We start from the raw sequence: 26,969 nt of genomic DNA on the forward strand, positions 1-26,969 counted from the left end.
GATTCACATATATGCAGATGTCCATTCGCTACTTTGCATTCATAGATCCCTAGGAGTCCTCATACCTCTCCTGGTGCAGTGGCGCAACGCTTAACCGCTGCACCACTGCGCCAGGAGGGGTCTGAGGACTTGAGGGTATGACGGGATGTTGTAATGGGTTGATTCACATATATGCAGATGTCCATTCGCTACTTTGCATTCATAGATCCCTAGGAGTCCTCATACCTCTCCTGGTGCAGTGGCGCAACGCTTAACCGCTGCACCACTGCGCCAGGAGGGGTCTGAGGACTTGAGGGTATGACGGGATGTTGTAATGGGTTGATTCACATATATGCAGATGTCCATTCGCTACTTTGCATTCATAGATCCCTAGGAGTCCTCATACCTCTCCTGGTGCAGTGGCGCAACGCTTAACCGCTGCACCACTGCGCCAGGAGGGGTCTGAGGACTTGAGGGTATGACGGGATGTTGTAATGGGTTGATTCACATATATGCAGATGTCCATTCGCTACTTTGCATTCATAGATCCCTAGGAGTCCTCATACCTCTCCTGGTGCAGTGGCGCAACGCTTAACCGCTGCACCACTGCGCCAGGAAGGGTCTGAGGACTTGAGGGTATGACGGGATGTTGTAATGGGTTGATTCACATATATGCAGATGTCCATTCGCTACTTTGCATTCATAGATCCCTAGGAGTCCTCATACCTCTCCTGGTGCAGTGGCGCAACGCTTAACCGCTGCAACACTGCGCCAGGAGGGGTCTGAGGACTTGAGGGTATGACGGGATGTTGTAATGGGTTGATTCACATATATGCAGATGTCCATTCGCTACTTTGCATTCATAGATCCCTAGGAGTCCTCATACCTCTCCTGGTGCAGTGGCGCAACGCTTAACCGCTGCACCACTGCGCCAGGAGGGGTCTGAGGACTCACACAATCTGAAACAGAGAATGAACGTCTGCATATGTGGCAGTTAACCCATTAACTGGAAAGCTGTAGCAACGGCTGGAACATCTGTTCAGAAGGATGACTGGGATGCAGATATACTGGCTGAATCATCTGTTCATGGTTGTAGCACTCATCTGCAGCAGTCACCAGTCATGGCCATGACTGCCTGCCATCGCACTCTGCAGGGCTCTGTTTTTACCATCCCTGAACGAGTGAAGAAAAACTTGAGGGAGCTAGTGACTGAGGAGAATACCCCGGGCGGCATAAACGTAGCTCGGCTGGAGTGCTGAAAGCCTGCTTCAATAAGTTTGGAGGTGAGCACCCTTTTTACCTGTTCCGATTGCATTGAACATACAGGTGCCACAGTCTTCGGAAAACAGAAGCTACAAAAAATGCTTAATTTCTGGCCTGTCTGCCACGAACTGAAGGGCGCCCCTCACTGTTCAGTCGCACCTTCAAGCATCGAGCTTTTTCAGCTTTCTTGTGGCCTGCGTGTTCCGAAAACTTATCCTCTCATGCTCCTTGACCTAGCTTATGTCTGTGCTTAAGCCCCACTGCATTGATTTGCCTCTTCTTTTGTGTGTTTACTTTGTTTCTGTTCTCCTAACCATCTAACAATATGCTTTGAAATGACTGAAGCCTTGACTACGGATATACGTTTCATTTAATTCATTTACTAGAACTTATCTAAATAATGGCTTTTCGAAAACTGTATGAACGGGATGGGAACATTGTCCATGTACAGGATGACAGTTTTCGAAGAGCAATATTTAGAGACCACAAGGCGCTGTATTTGAGTTCCACGAAAGCCCAGAAATACAGCACTGAAGGTCAGGAACCTTTTGCATTGTTTTAATTTCTGTTAGGATGTCTGTGTCATTCATTACTTGCATGATAATGATGAGCATGGTTCAAGCAGATCCCTGGGTGTGGTTAAAATGCTGTTAAGATGCAAGGTATTCATCAAAAAAATGCCAGAAGGGACATATCACACCGTACATCAAGAGCGAAGGACAAGGAGCCTGGAACAACTGGCAGATGTTATCACAATGAAGGCTTGTTTTGCCAATTTCGAAAATTGGAATAAAAATGCAAAAAGATCAAGCATAATTTGACTGACAGCTGCACCTGTTAATGCACCTCATATATTTTGATTTTTGGATTGTAATTGTTGTAAATTTAGGCCGCGGTTCGGCATTTACTGGTCAAAGTCGAACCATCATCTAAACTGTGTACTCGGTGTCACAGCACAATGTACTGTGTAGTCAGTCTCAGCTTGTGTACGCAATGATCGCTGTGGATGCAATACTGTGTGGACATGCCCTTTGGTGGCCTCAGTTTGTCGGCATCATTAGAAAGCAGTTTTTCTCACCTGCTAGGAAATGGCAGTTGGGATGGGGATTCAGTGGATCTTTTCAGCCAATGTGTACTGGAATGAGTGCAGAAATAGCGTGACTCATTATCTGAGGATACTATTACGGTGGCATGTAGGTTCTATTGCAGTGCGCAAGGTTATACTATACTGTGCAAGCATAATCAGCCTGTGGAGTCTGGATGTGAAGTATTCTGCCCTCTGAAATTTGCCTGTCGAGGGGTTTCCTGTTCTATCCTTGGGCATGAATCACCAGTGGAAGGTACCATAGTCTGTTTAGTGCAGAGGTTAGAGATAGTTTGCACTTCAAAGAGACATAGGGTGTTTTCTGAATATTTTCCATTCATTACGTTGGAATCTATGTTTCACTCTCTCTGCATTGCACTAGATTAAAAATTATATATGAGTATTGATACAGTAGAAGAAATCAAAGCTGGGCTGCACTGATGAAGGTGTTGCTTTTTGTAACGTGACTATACAATAATGCAACAACTTCTTCACACCTGCAAACATAATACCACATTACTGAAACTGAGCTGCCTTTCTAAACTGCTTTCACCACTTGCTTTTGTGATGCAGTCTGGCGTTGACGCTTCCCCCACAATGAAATCCGAAGAAAACAGTACGACTTCCACAGTGCGCATCCATCTTCACTACTGAATGTGACGCCATTGGGGTAGCTGTAGAAAAATAGTGAAGGAGAACCTCCCGAACAGCATTATTTACTCGCTCAGTAAGTGTACTTACAGCCCTTAATTCTAAAAATGCAATTATTCCGCTGCTTTGTGCTGCCGGGTACCAAGTCATGTGCTCGGTACTCTGCTTTGTACCACGTCATGTTGGAGTTAAAGACAACGAGAGCGCAGACTTGTGCGTTGGTCAAGTACCTTTTAAGGACTGCATGAACGGTGTACACCATAAATTAAGCAGAAAATGCAGTTGGCTTGGAGCAACGAAGTAAACAACAAAGTACCCTCACTAACTCCACTTTTAGGTCATTGGAAGTCATGTTTGCGCTAGGAGCGTTTCATTGAAGTTATTTTGTCTTCTCCGTATAGGCCCGCACGCCTTACACACAACTTTCTATTGACAAATGAAGACAAACCTGTTTTTGAAGTTCAGCAATATATGGAGTGCACGAATATTTTATTATCACGCATAAAAGAAGAGAAACTAAGGAAAATGTATTTTACTCAGTTATATAATAAGCACACTCCTGTACACTCAATGCTACTCTAGGGTGAATATTCAATTATCGACATATCTTGTTTGCTTAGGTTTTTAAGAGAGACAGGTCTCCTTAACGAACTCTTAAATTTCACCCACTGCTTCGCTTAATTTTTGATACACCTCAGCCCCCTTCTCATTCCTGGGCAGAAGGCTGAGGTCTTGTTTTATTGGTTTGGCGGCTCAACATCCTTGCCCAGCCTGAAGCTGTCGTGGTTACCCGACCTTCTTTAAAGCTTTTACCATTAGCCATTCTTAAATTTCTTTTCCTGTATCATTACTAAGTAGCTTAAACTTTTCAGACCCTGTAGTCCACCCGATTACCTTCCACATTTTCTTAAAAGCCACAGAAAACTTCTCCTATACCTTGAGTTTGGCGCATGATGGCCTGAGTTGCCTATGCGCCATTAAACCCAACACAAAACAAAATCTTAACGCTTCTTCTTATGGCTTGTAATGTTACGTAACAAGGCAGGCAGCTGCAGAGTTTATTACGGTGAGGACCAACGTCAAGAAAATTTACTGCATGTAAGTAAAAAAAAGGGAGCATCCTCCGCAGACTTTTTTTCACTCTGCTTCTGAAATTCTACTCCTGAATTATATTAGTGTAAATGTTCCTAAGAAGTTCCTGTTGTTTCGTTTGCTGGTATATTCTTTGTTTCCACTCATAAATTGACAGTGTCTCGTGATATGTCTTGTGGCAAATAGGCAACCTCAACTGGCTCACGCAAGAAGTTTTGACATTATCCAGTGCTCCCACTAAAAGATATGTTTGAAATTTACAGCAGAATAAACCATTGTTCATTTTAAATTTGGTGTGATTTATGGCGCGATCAGTGCATAAGAATTGGGCAGCGGACAAATTCTTGTAATACTGATATGTATCGTGAAGCCTAGTAGAGTTTGTGTGCCTGAAATCTGTCTTTGAATCAGGCTGTAACACTGGTTCTTTTTATTTCTTTTCTCTTCCTTCTTTTTGATCTGAAACAATTTTAAGGCGCCGGCAACCAACTGTCTGAGGTGCTCGATTCTGAACTGTTTTCTTGGAACGCTGCAGAAGGCTTTTACTGAGAATTTTTTGATCTGTGGATGCACCCATTTTTATGTACGCATATGTCAGATACCATGATCAGTGAGGATGATGGTGATTACATAATGGCATGACCCTTTATACCCCAGCCCCTTGCACAGATGTGTGGGTGCATAAAAAAAATTATCTTCAATGCCTAGGAAAAATGTACATGTTCTGGCCCTGTCTTGCTAGTTTGGTACAATGCCCAAAAATGAGCCTCTAGTAGCTTCATCGAAAAGGCACACACTTATGGACTCCTCCATGAGGCTGGAAGTGTGACGTTCATTTGTGTTTTGCCATGAGAAGGAAACAGCTTTACAATTTTTTATGCCAAAGCATAGATTTCCTCTAACATGACGACTCTGATTTCTGCTGTGGTGATAGTCGCATCAATAAACTACTAAGCCATATTCGTGTGTGTTCATTTTCCAAATTAATGATTTAATTTTTCTGTGTTTTCATGCTAAACATTGTAAGACTACCTTTAAGAGCAATAATTTAGCATAGAAATGGGAGTTTTCTGGTTAGTTTTTTTATGGACATGAAAGGGATAAATGATGAACTAAAAGCTAATAGTTTCAGCCACCAGACGTTACACCTTCAGTTTACTGTAGCACCCATTTGAGTTTCCGCAACAAAGCTGCTGCAGCACAGTAATGTACACCTGTTCGACAGTAGTTTTAATAGATCGTAGTCGCCACTTCAACCAAGAAATGCAAAAACACTGTTATCGCATCTAGTAGCAGAAGCGTGACGCTTTTTACTGGCGATGCAAAGCAAACGGTGCCTTTCATCAAGAGTTGCATTGGAGAAAGTGTAAACTATAATGAAATTTGACCTACTCCTGAAAGGAAACAACACCACGCACTTAAACCTCATAATGCGATACACCGAAGAAGTCAAGGTTCTACCACAGGATGACTATTATGCTTGTTTTATGCAATTTTCGATGTGAAATTAAAATGACACATCCTTGTTTCGATTTTTCAATAGGAAGCACGATATTTTCATTTCCATTTAGTGGCGATCAGCTACACCCAGTGCTGTGGCTAGCACATTGACAAACTCCCTAGCAGTGCACGGCTTTATCTCTGTGCTCCATTCCAATGTGCTTTCTCCATATCATACGGCAGATAGTTCAGGTAAGCATCACAAGAAATTCATTCTTAATGAATACACCTACTGTTTATATGACAGAGCACGAAACCACATGCATGAAATTTGATTTTTGAACAAAGGAGCGCTAGTGAAGAAATACAGCTCCCAATCATTTATGACTGACCTCCTTCTGACATGCTGTTTCGGTTTTGGTTTCATCCACTGACTGCTGGCTGTTACGTGTAGTTGGCCTTTAGGTCACATGAGACGCGAAAAAACCTGAAGTCTAAAAGCTGATATGTAGTTTTAAATCACTACAACTCTTAAATCAGCCAGCTTCAAGTGCTTAAATGACAGCAAGCAACGTATCAACAGTTGTATAACCATTTTTTTTTGCCTTAGGTGACCCAAAGGCCAACTACACGTGACAGCCGTCGTTTGGTTGATGAAACGGAAACAGTGTCAAGAAGAAATTCTAGTTTAAATTTCTTAGCGGTTGTAGGCGAATATCATGCGGTGATGAATTTATATTCATGTCTAACGCATCATTTAAAAGACAAAAAAGTGTAAACAAGAATTTGCGTCTTTAGTTCTTTAAGACATCCATTAATAGATTATTGCTGCGTATTGTGATGCCACTCCTTCCTGCCACCATGTAAAGTTCTAGGCCAAGCAGTTTTAAAGAGTGTAGTGTATGAATTCAAGATGACATTCATTCACGGCAACCTCTGTCATAGAGGAAATGCAACGTAAAATGGAGGCCATGATTTTGAAAGGTCACGGGGTCTCAACCAGGCTTATAAGCCATGAATTAAATATTTCAGTAGGCATGGTTTTAAATATTTCAGTAGGCATGGTTTCCAGTGCGAGTCATGGTGATTTGATAATGTCAAAGAATCAGTTCCCGGTGGATGCCATGATTTTGTCACCTCTGCAACAAAAAAGGCAGTCTCTCTAGTCATCGACCACATAAAAAAACACTTGTGCTAGAGCCAAATAGTTATCCTATCCTATCCTATCTAGCCATCGACAGAGTATGTAAGCATTAAATGCTTTACCGTACTGGGATGTAGCATTGTCTGAAATAGGTTGTAGATAGTTCTAGCCACATTATTGAAATCAGCCATGTTTAAGGCATGCCATGCTTCATTACACCACAAAGCACGTCTGCTGTCGACCTCGCTGAAGTGTAAAAGGAGCCAGAGACGCATATGCTTACGAGTCAGCGCCCAGGCCTGTTAGGCAAACTGTGTCCCTAGTGGAACTAAACCTCGTTTCGAGGTCTCGTCCCTGCGAAGCACATGCCTAACGTCTATGGAGCTTCTTGTTGCATGAGCGTGCGCACTCCAAACATCCTTCTTTCCACCATCGTCACTGTTTGTTTATTGACACCCCGCGTCTGTTCAATATGTATCCTCAAGCTGGGGCACACACAGACAAAACTGGCTGGCGTCGTGGCTCACAAGCGATGAGGAGACGGAATTTGCATCCACACAACTTTAGGCGTTGCCTCTGGTAACACGACCTTCGTCGTAATTGCTGAGCCCTTGGAGGCCCACCGCCAGTGTCTCAGCGGTTATGGCGCTCGGCTGCTGGCCGAAAAGACGCAGGTTCGATTGCGGCTGCGGTGGTCAAATTTCGATGGAGGCGAAATCCTAGAGGCTCATGTACTGTGCGATGTCCGTGCACGTTAAAGAGCCCCAGGTGGCCTACATTTCGGAGCTCTTAACTACGGTGTCTCTCATAGCCTGAGTTGCTTTGGGACGTTAAACCGCCATAAACCAAACCAGCCTTTCGAGGCCCGCACTGCAAACTACTCTTCACGGAGCTCCATGTCTTGTAGCACTCATTTAGCTACATGTCGCTAAGATAGCTATGGGAGAATTTTGGAAAGTACGGTTTCAGTTCAGCGTGACTCAAGGACAATGTTCCCTGAATTTGCTGAGAGTGGTGGCTAAAAAGCATGACATGTTGCCAGGAATATAGCCAACAGAATTTAGATTGCCAAAAAAATCCAGGAGATTTTCATTCTGAAATTGTTCTGGGTGTTCAAACATAGATCCACCACCACGGTCCAGAGACCCAAGAAGAGTGCCTGTGTAGGGAGCACGAGGGGTGGCAAACTGCGAAGAAATTTCATGTTCAGTGGTCCCCTGGAGAGATGATGGCAACAGATTTTGGGATACAGACGTGTGCTTTATCATTACAATTCGTGTCAGAGAAGGAAATTACTGCGGACACTTAGGCGTCATTATTAAATGCATTATGCGAAAAGTAAATAAATGGTAAAGGTAAATCCAAACCATGTGACAGGTGTCAGCCACCTCTTCAGTGTTTTCACCTGCCAGTGAGCGCGGGATCGAAGTGTTTTAGTAGTGCTGGCACAGCATTGTATTCGAGAATAATTGGAGCAGAGCGCATTCGTTTGCTTTACCTTGTCCCCTTCCAGGGCCTGAGTACAGGCGATGCCCATCCTTATAATGGAATGTGAAGTCTTTGAAGGAGAGTAAGCAACCACCTTCAGGTTCCAGGTGTTTAGGAGCCAATGTGAACGCCAGGTGCATGTGTGCTCGGGCCGCCGCGTCTACAGCTTCGTTTCCTGCTAGGTCCTGATGGCACTAATCTCAATTAATTAGGCTTAATCCTTTGCCAGTGGTTGGCCTACTTCCAACATTTAGGGATTCCTTTGGAATATTTACGACTGGGTCAAATTTTAAATGCTGCCGCATTTTCGTAAAGTCTGTTTAAGGCGGCCCGATGTTTTTTCACCTCGCCGCTCTTTTAGAACACGCTCTTCTACCTTGGTGGAGTTTTCCTGGAGGTCATAGCAGCTTCGATCTTACCCTCCAAGCAGCCGTCATACTTTCGCGTAGCGTGTGCGGCGTTTGTTTGTCGCAGGCGTCGTCGGCACTTTGGCACGGCGAGCGTCTTTGATCTTTTCAAGTTTGCATATATACCTAGAAGTGGTGGCCCATTTGATGGTAGTCTACAGGCATCTGCACTTTACTCTTCTTCCCTCGGGCTGCCACGTGCTACTAAACTTTCTCGGCGGCTATTGCGCGTCGCAAGCTACGAGTTTGTTTCCTTCGTGCGTGTCATCTACAATAGGAAATCGTAGAACGAGAAGAAACGAACCCTCCGCGGTGGCTCAATGGTTAGGGCTCTCAGCTACTCAGCTGGAGTACCCTGGTTCGAACCCGACCGCGGCGGCAGCGTTTCGATGGAGGCCGAACGCAAAGGGCGCCCGTGTGCTGTCTGATGTTGGTGCACGTTAAAGATCTCCAGGTGATCGAAATTATTCTGAAGCCCTCCACTACGCCACCTCTCCCTTTTTTTCAGTCCCTTCTTTATCTTTTCCCTTAAGCAGCGGTTTAGGTGTCCACCGAGATATGTGATACAAATACTGCTACATTTCCTTTCCTAAAAAGCAATTCATTTCAGGAAGGAACGCTTACTGAAAACTCCGCTGTTAGAGTGCGTTCTTGGTTTTCGGCTTTATAGTCCGCGCTCGGCTGCTGTGTTTTTGATGCTTACTACAGCTAACACCTAACTCACATTTCAGCTTGTAGCTGTGACGAGATTCTTCAGTGAGAAATCAGAATTTAACCTCCTCCTCGTGCGTGAAGCCTCTAAGTCACAAAAGGAAAGGCGCATAGCTGGCTCCCTGGGGTCAGCGAACGCCTCAGTCACGCTTTGAGGTGCGTGACGGGGATGAGATTTGCGTTACATGCGTTGACTTTGACAACGTTCTGTTTTATGAGGTTCAGCGTCCCAACCCAACTCAGGCCATGAAGGACGCCGTAGTGAAGGGCTCCGGAAATTCCGACCACCTGGGGTTCTTTCGCGCACTGACATCGCACAGTACACGGGCTTCTAGAATTTCGTAGCCATCCAAATTCGACCTCCACGCCGGTACGAACCATCGTCTTAGCGGCAAGGCAGCAGTTGAGTAATTGGCCGCCGTCGTTCATCGAGTTCATTGGCGTTGGCGTTACAACGCCATTGATTTCGAGGAAAGTAAAGGCACATAACTGGCTCCCTGGGTCAGTGGACACCTCAGTCGTGTTTCGAGTTACGTGGCGGTGGGCAATGTGCGCTGCATGCATTGGCGCGTTGGCGCTGAAAACGTTGCAGCTGAAGCGCTGCAGTAGAGCAATTGACCGCCGGCGTTTCATTGGCGTTGACTATGTTGTAGACCATTGATTTTGAGGAAAGGAAAGTCGCATAACTGCTTCGCTGGTTTAGTGGACTCCTCAATCGCGCTTTTAGTAACGTGGTGCTGAAACGAGCGCTGCGTGTGTTGACAACACCCACGGAAGTGCCTTAGTGGTTGCGCGCTCAGCTACTGAGCAGGAGTTCCTGCGTTCGAACCCGGCCGCGACGCCGTGTTTCGATGGAGGCGTAACTCAGAAGGGCGCCCTTGTGCTGTGGAATGTCAGTGCACGTTAGAGATCCCCACGTGTCGAAATTTTAATGCGAAAGCATCAGATGCCTGTGTTAACGCCGGATGTGTCCGCAAGGTGCGCCGCCGGCGGTTCGTCTCCTGTGACGTCTTTAGGTATGTGATGTCATCAGCCATATGACATCAGGAATCATGTCAGTCATGACAGTAATAGCGAAGCTTGATATAAAGCACCCACGGTGGTTTGATCAGATGTCGCCTAGGCAGACGAAATCCCAGCGATGCCATCCCTGGTTGACCTCAGTGCTGTGGCAGTGTTCCCGAAAACACTCACGAAAATTTTGAGCAACCATTCGTCCTACAGCATTCCCTGTAGTGTCATAGCATTTCTCTTTTCATATAGCTTACATGTTTTATTCAAGTGGGAGGCTATCTTGCTACAGGGATCCAAAACGATGACATATGCACCTTCAGTTTGCATGCTTTAACCTTCAGTGTCAAGCATGCACCACCAGTTGCATGCTTTAGGTGTCCACCGTGATGTAGAGATTTGAGCGGTCTTCACCCTTTCCTTTCCTCAAAAACATTTCCTTTCCTCAAAACACATGCCTTTGAATTCCTCCATGTAAGCAGACGTTAGTGCCCTGAAAATTTTTTTCCAATAGGCCGCCGGTGTTCATTAGGTTTTGTGGGTTAACGTTGTAAAAAAATGGGTATTTGAGGAAAGGAAATGGCGCAGTATGTCTCGTATCTCGTGAGGACACCTGAACCACGCCGTAAGCGAAGGGATAGTGGAGGAAGTGAAAGAAGAAACGAAGAAAGGTACCGTACCGGAGGGCTCTAGAATAATTTATACCGCGTGGGAATCCTTTTAACGTGCACCGACATCGCTTAGCGCACACACACTTTCTTCTACCGCACTACAAGGGAGCGAAATTCCAATATTAGACTGTCTTGCGTCAGCATGCCTCCGTTTCTTTTTCCTAATCCCCGTTTTTATATATTTCCTTTTTCGCGTGAATAAACCTTTAGTTGAAAGATATCGCCTGTCTCGCCATCTTCTCCCTTGTCTTCGTTGTTTAGCACTATGATGTATAACCTCACGCAGCCATCCTTCTGCCTCTGCCAGCTATGCTTGCTTCCTCTTGGGATCCAGTCAGTTGCCTTTAAAAACCATCGGTTGCCTTCACATTGCATGACCTGCCCGAACCCATTTCTTAATTTTGATTAGGATGTCATCAACTTGATTAGTTCTCCGACCCACTTTGCTCATCCTGTCCCTTAACAATACATCTAACACTTTCTTTTCCATTGGCCGCCGTGGTGGCTGAGTGGTTACGGCGCTCGGCTGCTGACCTGACAGACGCGGGTTCGATCCCGGCCGCGGCGGTCAAATTTCGATGGCGGCGAAATTCTAGAGGCCCGTCTACTGTGCGAAGTCAGTGCACGTTAAAGAACCCTAGGTGGTCGAAATCTCCTGAGCCCTTCACTAAAGTGTTCCTCGTAACCTGAGTTGTTTTGGTACAGTGAACCCCCAATAAACCAAACCAAACCCTTTCCAAAGCTCGATGCGTCTTCCTTAGGCTGAACTATTTTAAGTATAGCCTCAAGGTTTCTGCCCCATAGGCTAGTACCGGTGAAATACCGCTGTTATAGGTATACTGTCCTCTTAAGGGATATTTGTAAACTACCATTCATGTTCTGAGAGAACCTGCCAAGTGCACTTTATCCCATTTTAGTAGTTATATTACTCTCGTGAGCTGGATCAGTAGTTACAACCTTCCCTTCCGGCCGCGGCGGCCGAATTTAGATGAAGGCGAAATTCTAGAGGCCCGTGTGCTGTGCGATGTCAGTGCCCGTTAATGAACCCCAGGTAGTCGAATTTCCGGAGCCCTTCACTACGGCGTCCACCATAGCCGGAGTTGCTTCGGGACGTGAAACCCCAGTAAACCTAGACCTAAACCATAATCGGGGAGAAAATATGTCGCCGGTAGCTAAATTCGCTGATTGGCTGTCGGGAAGTGACTTCACCCGAAGATCATTTCAGTTGGCTGGAATAAAGTCAGTACACCAGATGGAAATCACCAGACCGCAAATAACGTCACCAGAGTGATAGTGACATCACTTCTGGTGAAGGCAGCAACAGCTTCTAATGCTTTCGAATTGCCAACTCGTAATGAAAATGCTGTATGTGTAAATTTTTTCTTCTCTCACCCTGTCCTGATCCTTTTCTCACTCGGCCTAATGTGTCATCCAGACTGAGGTGGATACCACGCCCTTCCTTTCATCACTCCTCCTCCGAGAGGATTTGTATGAGAGAAAGGCGCTCCTTGTTAGCTGGGTGGTTATCGTATTTGGCTGTTGAGGGCGTAGACACGAAATTGAATCCAGGCGGTGGCGACCGCATTCCACGGAGGTGATGCGCAAAAATGGCTCGCGATTTAGCATTGCCAAGTACGAAATGTGCGAAAGAATGGGACTTCTGCAGGTGGACACCACAGCGAAGTACGTGTACCTGAATGCGTGACTGAGGCGTCCACAGGCCTAGGGAGCCAGTTAAGCGCGTTTAATTCCCCCCCCCCCCCCAAAAAAAAAAAAAAAAGATTGACGACGATTACGTTACTTCCTATTCCGAAGGTTGAGCGCAGCGGATCAGCTGTTCCAGCTTTTCGATAGATTGAGGGAAAAAATTGGAGCAAGACATGTATGTACAATTACAGACAACTTGTTATTTTTCACAGATATTCCTTTTTCAAGAAACACTCCGCTAACAGTTCTTCATTGTCATGAAGGAAGCTTTGCGGCAGGAGAAATAGATGGATTTATGCTCGACTTGCTGCACCAATGCCTGGTTCTGAAAGAAGAGGTTTTTGCAAGTATTTCTCAAGGTTGTCACAGTTGCGGGAGGCGTTACGAGCGATAGGAACGGGGTGTTCTCCCCCATAAGTGGTAAGCAATTTCTGTTTGGTTGTCGTTATATCTACATTAAAGTCCCCGCCCACCCTGCCACCCTGGCAGGTGGCAGTTAATGGCTGATCGCGAGAGTTCGCTCACCGTTGTCAGCGCAAACGCATACGGCTAGCCCACATCTGTCTCATCCCCCCAACGTACCTATAAGCGCAATTCAGACGTCCGCTTCTGGCTTCAGCGCCGCGCTTCTGGCACAACCTTGTCAATGCCTGCAGCCCACATCTCTCTCTCATCACCCCACGCACCTATAAGCGTGATTAACATGTCCACTGTCCCAGGGAGCCAGTTATTTTCCTTTCGTTAAAATGACCGGAGTGTTTAACGTTGCCAACGCCAATGAACACAACGAACGCCGAAGGCCTATGACTTCAGCGCCGTGTTACTGCCGCAGCGTTGTCAATGCCAGCGCATGCAGCGCAGATCTGTCACTACCGCCACATAGCTTAAAGCAAGAATGAAGTGTCCACTGTTCGATGAGGGCAGTTGTGCGCCTTCTCTCTTGATCAGGTGTCCACCCTGATGTGTGAGACAGATAGTGCGCCATTTCCTTTGCTCAAAATCCAGTTTACCCATTTTGCCCTCTCTTTCCAAGCTCCCGTTCCATTGCTTTCGCTGCTTAAATCGCGACTAAGGTGTCCACTGCTGGTTGCAACGGGGAACGGCGACGGACAACGGCGACAGCGACGCCGCGAAACAGGCGCCTAAGAGCTGCACTACAAAATCAACGGAGCCTACAGAGACTGGAGGTGGTGGCGAAGCGCGGCTATGGCCGCTTACCTTTTTTTTTTTTTCTTTGCAGCCAGCGTCCGCTTCGGTGGACGCGGTTGCTCCGACGCACGTCATTTTTTCTTTTCTTTTTCTGTTTCCTCTGATCTTTTAACTCTCCTCTATCTGCACTTGGCAGCGGTGGTGCTCGAGCTGACCCACAGGCCCGTGCAATTTCTTTTTCATAATTCTATCTGTCGCAACAACTACAACAGCAACAACGTTGTCACCACCAGCGCCAATGAACCCAGAGAACCACGTCGGCCTATTCATCTTGTTCCGCGTTTCCTCCTCAGCGTTCAACGCCAACACAGGCAGCCCACGTCTGTGTCACTACAGGCACGCAGCTCAAAACGCGATTGAGTTGTTTCGTAGCCTACACAGCGACTCTAAATATCTTTAGTTCAACTTTTCAATTTACAGTGTAGGAGGCTTACTGCTTTCGCACTAAAAACACCCGTCTGCGTATATGTATCCCACTGCACTACTTTGTTTGCAGTGAAGTCGTGGTCGGCATTGGTCGTCATACTATATTTCTTACTGCAGGCAACCGTCCCTGTTTCCCGTCAGGCTCCGACATTCCTTGATATAATAGGTATGTGCATGATCTTCACAGAATTTGAAGAGGGTCTCTCTTCTAGGCTTGAGCTTCCTAACATTGTGTCTTTTTTCTTTTTTTCTTTTCCTACATAGGAGCGAAGCGGACATGAGCGTGGAGGCAATTTCGATACTATCACAATGGGTGGAGTGCAGTCATCACGTGGGTTCTCTGCGCTTCGAAAACAGGTACGAGGGAGGGGAAAGGGAGCTTTCTCCACTGTGAGCTAACACCAGACGCAAAACACCGCATATTATATATTGATATCAATGTCCAAGAAAAATAAATTGGTCCCTACACACCTGGAACGGTGGCTCCAAATGTTACATAACTCATACCCAGGAATTGCATCTTAACGTCCCAAAGTGACTCAGGCTATGAGAAACGCCCTGGTGAATGGCTCCGGAAATTTCGACCACCTGGGGTTCCTTAACGTGCACAGTCATCGCGCAGCACACATGCATCTAGAATTTCACCTCCATAGAAATTCGACCGCGGCAGTCGAATTTCCATCCCACGCATTTCCTGTTTCATGCACTAATAAGCATCAGCACGTCTGGATTACAACACAACCATTTAGTGCAATGCTTACTTGGACAACAGCCATGTCTTAAAACATTTCTTTCTGTGACCCACCCTAATTTAAGCATCTTAATACCAGCCCTATGCGTTAATTTCATTAATGGTGATGATGATGGGCACATGCCGCTCTAATTAAGGAGCCTGAGAGTAATAGTTCCAAAGTTAACTATTCAATATTAGTGAACCAGCCTTCCAGTTAGCTGACATGTCTCAGCTCTACATCGCTGAAAATGCTAGTGGCGAAAAACAGCGCTCTTGTAGCTCAAAAAAGTCTAAGTTTGAAAATTGTGTAAAAACTATAGGGACACTTTGGCAGCCTAAACTGCGCAAGGCGAAAGCCTTTGTCGCTCTGCTTCGACTGCCAATGACTGCCAATGTTTGTTACTGCTGCACCGCTTGGGAGCCATCCTCCTCCACTAGCTGCCGCACATCGAGTGACGATGGAGCAGCGCTCGACGCTGTCGCGCCAGCAGCTCCACCTGTCGACAAAGATGACGTCACCTTTTGGCAGCTGCGCTTGTCGATGAGTCACCCGAGGCGCTAGATGTAACGCCGGACGGACGGACGGGAGAATGAACCATTAAAGGCTTTCGCCTCAAAATCTTAGTGTAACACACTGTGTAAGGGGTAGCAGCAGCTCTGAGAGAAGTAGCTGTGGTGATGAGATTTGGAATTAATCTAGGGCAGGGGGGAGTTAAAAGTTGTGCAGCTGGAGCACCGTGCAATTGTTTCGCCGTCAATGAGCGCCCTTTCTTTTATACACAGCCAGTTTGACCCGATGATTGTGATGATAATGGTTGTTGATTTACTTTGAATTTGCTGTTCTTCACGCGTTGTTTGCCCGCAATTTTAAACAGGTTAAATATAGGACTTTTTGTCATTCTACCTTCACTTAGGAGAGCGTAAGCGTTTTATAAACTGCGTCCAGTTAGCATGTATTGAACGTCTGTCTGCTACATGACCTGAAGTCTGGTTTTCTTTGTAGGCCGGGAACAACGCCGCTGGCAGGAGATGCTACCACTTAATCTGAATATCACGGGTAAGTTCGTCATTTCTTCTACTGAACACGAAACATGTATTTATTTATAAAAGCCAGGAATGCCTAACAGAAGAAAGGCCTTAAGCATTGTATTCCAGCTAGCCCTCTTTTATTGGGCCACGCCATCTGTTGGTCCACTTCATGTGCCGGCCAGGTCTAGTGTTCATTTCCGCTGGGGAATTAACTCGATTATGTTTTCTAATTTAAATTCCTCCTTTTTGTCTCTGAAGTTTCCAAAGTCCCTTTCTCTTTCCAAGAAGGCTGCGGTATCGTAAAACCGAGCTCCAGCATTTTCATTAGCCTCTGTGTTTGAGCTCGGTAGGAAAGTGCTGATATTATAAAACTGCTTTACTCACCTGTGTTTCTAATGAAATGTTTCTCTTGGCACGAGTCTAAGTGTTCGAACGGCAAATGGCGTAGTTATTAAATATCCAACAATGCATAAAAATAATTAGTCTGCAAATGTCGCGTGCGAAAGAAGTCCACCATCAGCTATTGTTGTCCCCCCAGGGCTGTCAAATTGCATTGTGTCTAGCTTTGCACGGTGGCATTCTGCAGGTACCACCTGTTTTAGCCATGACACTTAATAAAAGAAAAGTTGCGCGGCTTTAAAGACCATACGTAGACAGCTGATTAGACAGGGCCTTTTGGCAGTGCCCTTCCTGTTCACTGTCACTGCCTGTTGAAAGATGCAGAACATTTGGTTTATTACTGATCCGCTGGGAACAAATCGATGCTATTATCTCTCATGGTAAAGATTGATTGTGTGTCTTTTTAGAGGTGCGTGAATATCTATTAGTCAGCAGCAAACCTTATTATTACTGGGAAAACTGAATTAAAAAATTGTCCCGGCACAATGTTTGAAGTTGATGTCCACACTGAAAAGGACGAGTGCTGCCGATTTGAGTTCTTAACAGGTATAGCATAGCCTTTGGGAAAATTTGGTGTTGACGCATGCAGTTTAGTTCCAAAATTTACGACTGATGGCTGCACGTGTATTTTGTGCCTTTTGTTTCTTTAACTTACAAACGCTCTTTTTGGTGAGAGTGGCCTCTCCGTCATTAAATGCCGCACTCTATATCGACGCCGGTCGAATTTTCGTCAGCGTCCCTTTAAGAATCAGCCACCTTGCCCAGCATCGGATTCTATTAGCCTTGATGCGTTGAGCTGAAAACCAGTTCCTACAAGAATGCTTGAAGCTTATTCTCGCCACTTAGCACTTAGGCATCATTCATAGCACAGCGACACTTAGGTGGGTTTAGTGTGTGACGACGATTGCTAACCGCCCTTGAGTCTTCGAGTAGTCTCTCCTCGCAATGCTACATCCTAGGCAAGCTAATATGCAACCATTTGATTGCATATGCATCAGCATTGGCAAGTTTTTAGGGATAATGCGGAGATAGCATGCTTGTAAGTATTGGGGATGTTAAGCCTAAATATGCATACAGCGGGGCAGCGTTTAATGTCCCGTTACCCAGAAAATTCTGGCGTCGGCGTTGTGAGTGAAAAATCACGAGCATGCATCTGGCAGGTGATGTGCAGAGAACAACATAGGAGGCAGATTGACCACCAAGGTCACATGACCTTGCGGAGTCATTCACAACCAGCCCAACGGATAATGAGCGAATTGCCCATCGTGGCAGGTGGCAATTTAATTAATGATTGGTCCAGACAAGGGATGTAGCGCCGAAACAGACAACACGCAGCAAGATGGACGGGACAGGCGCAACTTCCAACTGATTTATTCACCGCGAATGCGAATGGATATGACATACAATCAAGAAGTATAGCAGGAACCACACATGCGCGGGAGGGTTATACAAAATTTGAAGAAATAGATGGGTCACACGGGTGTATCAATCCCGTGCATCTAAAAAAGCAGTTTCATTCTTGCATATTGCAATTGAGGGGGTACTAACACAGTCGCTACAGTTGCTTTAGATATAGAAAGCCTCTAACAGTTCACGGGCTGTCTGGTCCCTACTTCTGCTTATTAACTTAAGTTGCGCCTGTCCCGTCTATATTGCTGTGTGTTGTCTGTTTCGGCGCTACATCCCTTGTCTGGAAACATGCACCAACTAGCCCCCCAACAAGTATTACTCAGTTAATGATTGGTCGCTCGGGGAGATCAACCTGGGCCGCACAAGAACCGCTGCTGGGAGCACCTGCCATCGCAGGGTAGTGACGCATCATTTAACTGCTTCACCACTGCGCCAAGAGGGGTATGAGGACTACCACGAATCTCTGAGTCTAAAATAGAGAATGGCCACCTGCACATGTAGATAATCTATTACACTATCACATCATAGCCTCAAGGCGGAGCTTTAGTTAGTGTCCCCTTCATTTTTTTCTTTTCCGTCAGCGATACGTCCAGAGACATGTACGGGGCCGCTGGTGTGCACCATGAAGTCGCAGGTACCGGTAGCAGCACAGCATGGACTTGTCCCGCCCGTGCTCTGGTAAGTCCGTGTCTCTTCATCTCCTGCAAATGGCAGTTCCCGTAGGCAGTAACTTTTAGCGGCTCAGATGTCACCGAGAAACTACGCTGTGCAACAATGTTTTCCTTGTTGAAATATTCAAAGCTGTGACGTTAAGGACAAGCACTAATTAAAGACTCCAGGAGTGCGAGTCAAAAAGGATAGTGACGTATTTTCCATTCAGGCGTTGCCATTCAAACAAACGCATTGAAATCAGTACATTAAGATTTTGCGGCCTTTTCTAGTTAACAAGCGCTCCCTTTTCATTGAAGGTGATAACTTTTTTTTTTGGAGCGTGGTAGCCAACCGATATTGGCCGACATCAATCAGCCCGTTACTGATGTAAAGGGCGATGAACGGCGCGGGCACAAAAAGAAATGACGTTGTGAAACGTGCGTCGCCAAATACATTCTCGCAGCATGCATTATTGCTGCACCATAGACGAGCCGTGAGCCTTTTTAGAAACAAGTACAATCGACATCCTTTTCGTTAAGTGGCACCGATTGGCTTCGTAAGGGCAGGAATCAAATAATGTATGTGAAGCGGCTGCATTTGACAGCAACCAAAGGCGACTATCGCTTTTACGTCTGCACGCACTGGACCACTATGACCAAAGTGAGCTTTGGAATGATGGCGGTAGCTGGGAGGCATGTGTTTGCTCCTTCAGAGTAAATTGGTATTACATTCCGCAGCCTTCGCAGTTGGTGCTCATTACTTCTCTAGAGTATCGACGGCGAAATCATTAAAATAATGGCATCAGGCAGGAGCAGATTTGAAAAGCCACATGCAGGCACAGAATACCAGGAACACTGTACTGGAATTTTATTTGAGTTCTATATTATGGTTTTCTTTGAACAATGTACACCTTTTTCTTGGCCACCCTCAAGTTTAGTACCAGCACATAGGAAGTGCAGAGTATGTCACACCGCCGTAAATCATATTAGTAGTTGCGTAGAAAATGGTAGAAGAATTTGCACGTTCACCGATAGCAATGTGTTCAGAAAATTTAAAATACCGTTAAAATAATCAAGGTAGCTGCTTTGTACAGAATGTGAAGCCTGCGTTGAAGTACAAATATTTTTGGTACATCTACTCGATAAGTAACAAGCCAAGCAGAACTAGTAATCAGCATAACATTGCAAATGGATTGTTTTGCTCTGGTATTTTGTAGGACTGGACTTTGCCAATACATATCCAATATTATCCCTATTATATGTGCTGCTTGGGAACGTTGTTCTCATTCGTGAGAATGGGCGAAAAATGTGTTCACAGAGCCACTGAATGGACAATCGAACCGGCTCTCAGCCTTAGTGCACTGCCCCCCTCATTATTCTCTATACACACTGTATTTCGCCAACTCATTTGCCTATCACTGCAGTTAACTGGCACAGTTTCGATGGAGCGCCTTCTTTCCTGATAAGAAGAGAACAAAATATAGACAAGAAATGCACTTCACCGGTGTCGTGAGCACAAAGTGGGGCCAGAAGGTGGGGGCCCCTATGAGCGATTCACTGTAGCAGTCCACCTTTGCCCCATGGCGTTTCTATAAGGGGGGCCAGATCGGCTCCATGTGGGCTGGCCTCTGGTCATTCACATTGGTCCCATGAGGAAGCGGTGTAAGCAACCTAAGTGGAGCTAAATGCTGGTTCCGCTCTAAATTTGCCATAAATGGGCACACAACCAAGCTCCCCATGCGGCCCTGCACTGGACCCAATTGGGCATGAGGACGAACGACTGTTTCGTATGTCAGTTGGCTTTTGGAATACACACGTACAACCGATGATAGTTCTACAAGGACATGTCCGAGGTGCGCTTGGTCACACGTTCTCGAGAATGCATCGATATAGGCATTTTAAGCACGCCGCACTCTGAAGGACAACATACCTGCTACATGTGATATGCACGGCTAAAGCAGGAAGCCCGCAAACTCTACTGGGAGCTACTTTAGGTCTATATAGGCAGCTCATATCTAACTGCCCTAATGTGACATGCATTCAACGTGTGTGAGAAGCCCAGCTCCTTTAAGCGTCAGAGCAATCGGGTAATGCAGGCATCACGCACGTATTCTGCCTTTGGGAGAGTTAGGGAGTGCTTATGAGCAATAAAAACCCAACAAGCACAGAGAGAGAGACAGAGAAGACTGAATATGCTGAGACAGGGAAGACTGAATATGATGAGTTGACGTGTTTGCATGCCAGCGTACACGGTTGTGATTTGTCGCGAGTGTGGCTCACAGCTAACTTCTTCAGGAGAAAGCAGGGCTTCGAATATAAAGTTTACTTCCCAATCTGGGCGGAATACGATGATCTTTTTTAGTGGAAGGAAGGTCTATCTCAAGTTATGTTCATCGATAAAGTTAAAAAATAAAATGAAATGGCCTGGAAATTTTCAGCTCAAGCATCAAAAACCTGAAAGAACCCTTGCCAGCAAAAGATAGTCCTGCACCTAATTTGAGGTGAATGCGAACATCACCTTCCATTGGTCATATAGATCATATTTTGTCACAGTAGTGTCCAATGCGGGACGCTCCCCGTGCCTCTGGTCTGGCTCGCACATTCGGCGCTCCAGCTGGTATACGTGCTTGCCAGCGCTAAGCACCGGCACTACCTACGTCTATATGTGATGTCGTAGACTGCGAATGGTGTGCGCTGTTAATTAGAGTTCTATTAGCGGCGCTGACGCGAAACGCGATTGGGGTCCAATTGTTAAACATTCTACTCTCACATTTTGAACCTTTCTGGGAGCAAAAGAAAGGAAACGCAAAGAAAGCACCGGTGGCGGTTTACATCCTTTCTCGGGGACGTCCTGGATGTCCGGACAACTGTTAAGCCCATAGCTGCAAATTGGTAGTTCGCCCAAGTAATTTGTAGGAATGGATTTCGGTTTGTAGAAGCTTTTATCGCACTTACAGAGAGCATCTTTAAGCACTTGTAACTCACATTCTCTCTTTTATCACCTTACAGGGTCCGGCCTTTTTACAGGGTCCGCAGCCCTGTCGTCATGTGGGTGTAGGTGCGCCGACGTCACCCAGACCGACAACGTCTCGGCGTCGATGTTGGCCTGTGGAAGTCACCGCTCGGAGGTGAGGACGACTTGGGGCGTTTGTGGAACGAGTTTGCTCTAACCTCCTGACAATGTCATTGTGTTGCCTGTCGCAGTTGCCTGCACTGCTTTTTCCAGCACAGTTTGTTCCCTGGACAAAATGCTTGGCAAACAACAAAGCCTAACAAAAAAAGTCCAACACCATCTCGAAGACGTTGAAATAACGAGCGTTAGCTCTTTGGTTTGCTAGAATTGACCTCTATCCACCATGTTGGACCATGAAGTCATCAGTGTCACGTGGCAGGTGGCTGTTTGTAGATGGCGCTACAAGTTTTAATGCGAGATGTGCTGTTTTCTGGTTGCTGCCACAGATGGCGCTGTTATCTCAGGGTGGTAGCAGACCCCCCGAAATCTCCAAACGTGATGAGTAAGAGCTAACGCTCTTAAAAGTTTCAGGCGCGTTTCGAAAGCGTTGGTAGCAATTTAGAAAGATATTTAATGCAGAAGCGTTAAGGGTCCTGTTAAAAGCAAAACCCGTCGTCGTCGGCGACGGCATGAGCTAGAAATCGCAGGGAAGCAGGTGGCCCACCTGCCACATGGACGCGTGCTCTTGTGATACCATCACAACCTGCGCACCGTGGCAGCGGGCAACAGGCCCACCGGCATTTAAGGAAACCGGCCACTGTGGCAGGTAGCATTTAAATTATTGATTGGTCGGGAGAGGTTTCCCTGTCTCAAAAAGCCTCATTTGTGGCTGTGTTTCAAACAACCGCTCGGAGGGGCAGTGGCGCGGCGCTTAAGCGCTGAAGCACTCTGAACGTTCAATCGTCTGCATGACGGTACTAATTACGTTTACGCGTTTCGATGCCAACGTTGACGCCAAATCTGTAGGCAGTCAAATAAGCCCATATACGAGCAATTGTTTGGAAAGTGCCATGCTACAATGGCTGCCTACACAGGGATCATAGCTGAGGTGACACTCTGTGCTAAATTTCTGCTCTAGAATCAGGAAGGACATATATTTGTTGTCAGCTGTAGCGATATAAACTGAGCTTGGAAATGTGCGTTTATGCCGCGGGGATGGCATCAACACTGCGCCGTCTCCACGTCATGCAACAAATGATTTAATCTTGTTATAAAGATGGAAGCATTAAAATTTGTGACAGTGTCACCAGGAGAGACAACATCCGGTCCACATTATTTCCTTCTCTTTAAGGCTAAGCCGATTGAATTGGAAATTAATGCTTGCGAAAAAAAGAACAACCTGACAATCTTTCCTATCTAGCATTGCAGATCCCAAATATTCCTATATTTGAAGCCCCTCCCCCTGTTATCTTTTCACCGACAAATTTATACTTGAGGGCACCGTACCTTCTCAGAACAAATAGTCTACACAATGCATGGTGCATATTGGTTTTCATATCAAGGAGCATCTGCTCACTAAAGAACTAAAGCTCCGACGTCAAATTCATATTACGAATCCTTTTCGCAGAGTTTCAGGCCGTGTGGCACACTCTTGGCATGTAGAGCAAACCTTGTTTTCCTTTTTTCCCTACGCAGGCTAGGTTCTTTTCTTGCGATTGCGTTCTCCCCATGAATGACTGAAAGAAGGCTGAATTATGAAATAAAGTAGTTAGGTTAAGAACAATGCGCGAATGACGTGAATCCTAATTTTCGAAATTATAGCAAAGAGGGAGGATGGGGTCGAAACTGTTGCGGCCGTTGAATTTCGACGGAGGAGAAATTCTAGAGGCCCGTGCACTCTACAATATCAGTGCACGTTAATGAACCCTGGTTTGTAGAAATTTCTGGAGCCCTTTATCACGGCGTCTCCATAGCCTGGATTACATTGGGACGGTAAACCCCCCCCCAAAACCCATAAATGATGACAGTGATGATTGCAAATAATCACTGTTAATAACGTTACGTTACTCCAATAAGTTTCCGTTCTGAAAACAAAGAAATGTTTGTTATCGGAAGGCCTTCCTCCTTCGGTAGTCTTTTGACACTGACGTTTTTTTCTTAGTTACTTTTCCGCTCCAGACATAAACCAGCTATTTGTGGTTTGTGAAAGTATTATTTAGGGTATTCTCTTTTTTTCCTATCCTACTATAATTTCCAAAAGTAGGATTGCAGTATCTAAATCCTAAAAGACAATGTGCACACCGAGAAAATGCATCAGTGCAGAGTGCAGTTAGTATTCTCCGCTACATTTATACGACATTCGATAGGCTGGGGCAACCAAAAGGACATAAAAATAATATGCCCCTGACATTTATGCGACAGCCCCATTCACGAGGTGCTCATCGCAGGATGCTGTCGGCATTTGGACGTCACGACTGCTAGAATCTTCAATAATGTACAGCTCGCCAAACTCGCCATCTTGCTTCAGTATCTCGGACTTGTGGTTCAACCGTCGCCTTGTTTGTTGTGAACTTCAGGAGCTGTTCCGGTCCTCTAGGTTGACAGTGAGTCGGTAAGTTCGCGAGCCAATAGTTTTGTCCCGGCGTAGACTTTTACCGGGTCCTTGCAATACAACTGATGAGTGTATGAGCTACCTCGATGTGACCGCCGCGGTGGCTCACCGCCTGTCCAGGGCAGTTGCTCTAGCAAATAAGATGAACTGCAATTCTTAAGCCTTGTTGAAGTGATTCGTGCCATTTGTGAAGCCGCTAAGAAAGTACCACTGCTGCTAGGCGTACGATTCCCGGCTTGTAGAATACTTTTCGCTGCCGTTGAACTTCTCAGCAGGATTCCGTGCGCAAGTCGCAAGAATTTCATTGGAAAGGAGAAGTGTAGAAGCTATACTTCTTTCTGATCGAATATCGAAGGTGCCAATAAACCGGAAATGATAGCAGCTATTTTCCTGGTACGAAAATCATGCGAACACCAAGACCGCTTAATTGAGGTAGTTCTATACTAGAGGCCGTATTCTAAAGCTGCCCATTTAACGTACTTTATTTCGCGTCTATTCGTTTCTTCATCATTTGTCACTCATATCGTCTGTGCCGCCGAGCGTCTGTGGCAAGCGACCTGAGCTTTGAGTGATTGGCGACTGGACCTTATCATTGACTGAAATTGGATGCAGTAAGCAGTCATTGTTAATGCGCATCGCAGCGCTCTCTCGAAAGCAGGAGACCGGACCTGAAAACTGTCTGCCATTGGCTCCGATATGCAACTAATGGTGGCCGGGTCGCTTGCCAGGTACGCTTGAAAGCCTAGTGCATAGCTGACTGTCCGCTGACAGGGGAGCGAATGGGCTCCAAATGGACAACGAAATGTGGACAGCTTATAGGCTACTGCCGCTGGCTGCACATTGGATGCACCCGCCATACACAACTTATACTCATGCGAAAGAAAAAATTCTGGCAGAATTAGTGCTACGATCTCATGGAGACAACTCTAACACCTTGCCCTTCTGTGCATTTTTTTTAGCGAGTTCTTTTTTATCTCTCCATACTTTTCAGGCCTTCTGTTTGCGGTATTTTAAGAGAAGCATATATTTTGCCCCTGCTTACCACTTTTTAAATCATTATATTTTATAGAAATAACAATGCAACACCAAGAAATGTAATTTTGAACTGTTTGTTATAATATAATAATAATGCTTTATTTCCACCAAATCAAATACAATTTGATGGAGGAGGGGAGAAAAAAAGCGGCTATCCGCTTGACGGAGTTCTCCTCTCCTGTTCAGACGGCAGTGACATAAAACGAGGAACTAAATTGAACATCAAGTCACAGATGAATAAAAACATCAATATAAGCAATGTCTGTAACCGAACAGAATACGCAGAAATCAAAAGGGGGTATCAGCAACGCAAAAGGGGTATCAGCACAGTAGACGACCAGTCGTCAAATAACAAAAAGGGTGGAGAGCAATTCATAAAACAGGAGTTGATGTATTAGCACTTAACCAAATGAACAATCATACTACGCACAGAGGAGATGGTGATTTCACGGAGGTTTACGCCTGCTTCAATTAACTGGTTTTGTAAATACGGTAGTTGGTAATTAATTCTTTGACGACCGTAGCTAGTTCTTGTGAATGGTAAAACCCATTGTGGTTTGTGGCGATGCGGATATGGTGAATCGGACTGATGCAAAGGAGCCATAGAGGAAATGGTGTCAACATGGCGCTTTTGCTCAACTGTATACACGCGCAGCAGTCTGTAAGCACAGAGGTTTAATATGGTAATAATGTTGAGGTTAGTTATCAAATCCTGAGTTGTGTGTCTAACGGGCAAGTCATAAACTATACGAAGGACGTTTTTCTGAAGTACTAATATCTTGTGTAAGTTAGTATGTTTTTTTGTTGCCCACACTAATGTGCAGTAGTTTAGGTGTGAACAGAACAGGGAATTATATAAGAGAAGTTTGACTGTGGTAAAATATGTCTGTGGCGTGATAGAAAACCTTAAATGTCTTCAACATGACATGACTGACATGGTCATCCCACAGCATATTTTCGTGAAAATAAACACCAAGTGATTTGAATGATTTTACTATTTCAATTTTTTGTGATTTATAAGAGAGAGCTAGTTCTGCACCACAAGTTTTATTCTTCGGACGGAATATTACAGGCTTGGATTTTGACACATTTATTGAAAGAAAATTTGAGTCTCACCATTCCTATAGATTCTTTAATATGCGTTTAGCATGCATGTTTAGATCGTCACAGGTATCACCAGGTATAAGGATAGTAGTGTCATCGGCATAAATGATAAAGCGGGCAGAAGTGTCAATAGTTACAATGTCATTAATGTAGAGATTGAACAGCAGAGGGCCAAGGATGCTGCCCTGAGGGACACCGGTATTAACTGAGCGTTGTGATGATTTGCAGTTCCTAATCTGAACATATTGTTTTCGAGATGAGAAATAAGATTTCAAGAAATGCAAAGCTTGTCCTCGTATCCCGTATAGTTCAAGCTTTTCGAAAAGAATACTGTGACTAATCCTGTCGAACGCCTTCGTGAAATCCGCAAATATGCCTAGTACTAACATTTTGTTTTCAAAATGTTCTAATATATATTCCTTTTCGTGAAGAAGGGCAAGCTCTGTTGATTTATTATGTCTGAATCCATACTGTGAACTAGTAATTATGTTATGAGATTGCAGAAATTTTTCCATTCGTATTAGCACGATTTTTTCTAAACCTTTAGAAAATACTGGAAGAATACTAATTGGTCTGTAATTACCAAAGTCATTTTTATTACCCTTTTTATACAGGACAGTCACCTTTGCTATTTGCATATCTGAGGGGAAGGTTGTGGTTTCTAGACATAGGTTATATATATAAGCAAGAGGAGTAGAGATGTATTCAATGATATTGTTACGAGGTGGCAAGCCTAGAAAAAGGACGACATGATGACAGATG

At 45.3% G+C, this 26,969-nt stretch overlaps 1 protein-coding gene across 17 annotated transcripts in view; it reads left to right on the top strand.

The window, feature by feature from the left end:
• Positions 1-26,969, top strand: part of LOC149347689 (uncharacterized) — a 63,035-nt gene that overhangs the window by 12,063 nt on the left and 24,003 nt on the right. For 10 of the 17 annotated variants that reach the window (XR_016292606.1, XR_016292608.1, XR_016292607.1 and 7 more), the window contains 4 exons: positions 14,401-14,449; positions 14,548-14,640; positions 16,003-16,073; positions 21,514-21,632. Coding sequence is in view for 14 of the 17 variants with exons in the window: in XM_089587341.1 (XP_089443467.1) it covers positions 14,561-14,640; positions 16,003-16,073; positions 21,514-21,632 (270 nt within the window). In the remaining 3 variants the exon portion in view is untranslated. Of the gene's footprint in view, positions 1-1,075; positions 1,263-14,400; positions 14,450-14,547; positions 14,641-15,863; positions 16,074-18,435; positions 18,533-21,513; positions 21,633-26,969 lie in introns of those variants that run through there. The other 7 variants (XM_089587336.1, XM_089587338.1, XM_089587333.1 and 4 more) reach the window with 5 other exon arrangements.

Source organism: Amblyomma mixtum, chromosome 4 (assembly GCF_055824585.1).
Source record: "Amblyomma mixtum isolate Tamu chromosome 4, ASM5582458v1, whole genome shotgun sequence".
Classification (NCBI taxonomy): domain Eukaryota; kingdom Metazoa; phylum Arthropoda; class Arachnida; order Ixodida; family Ixodidae; genus Amblyomma; species Amblyomma mixtum.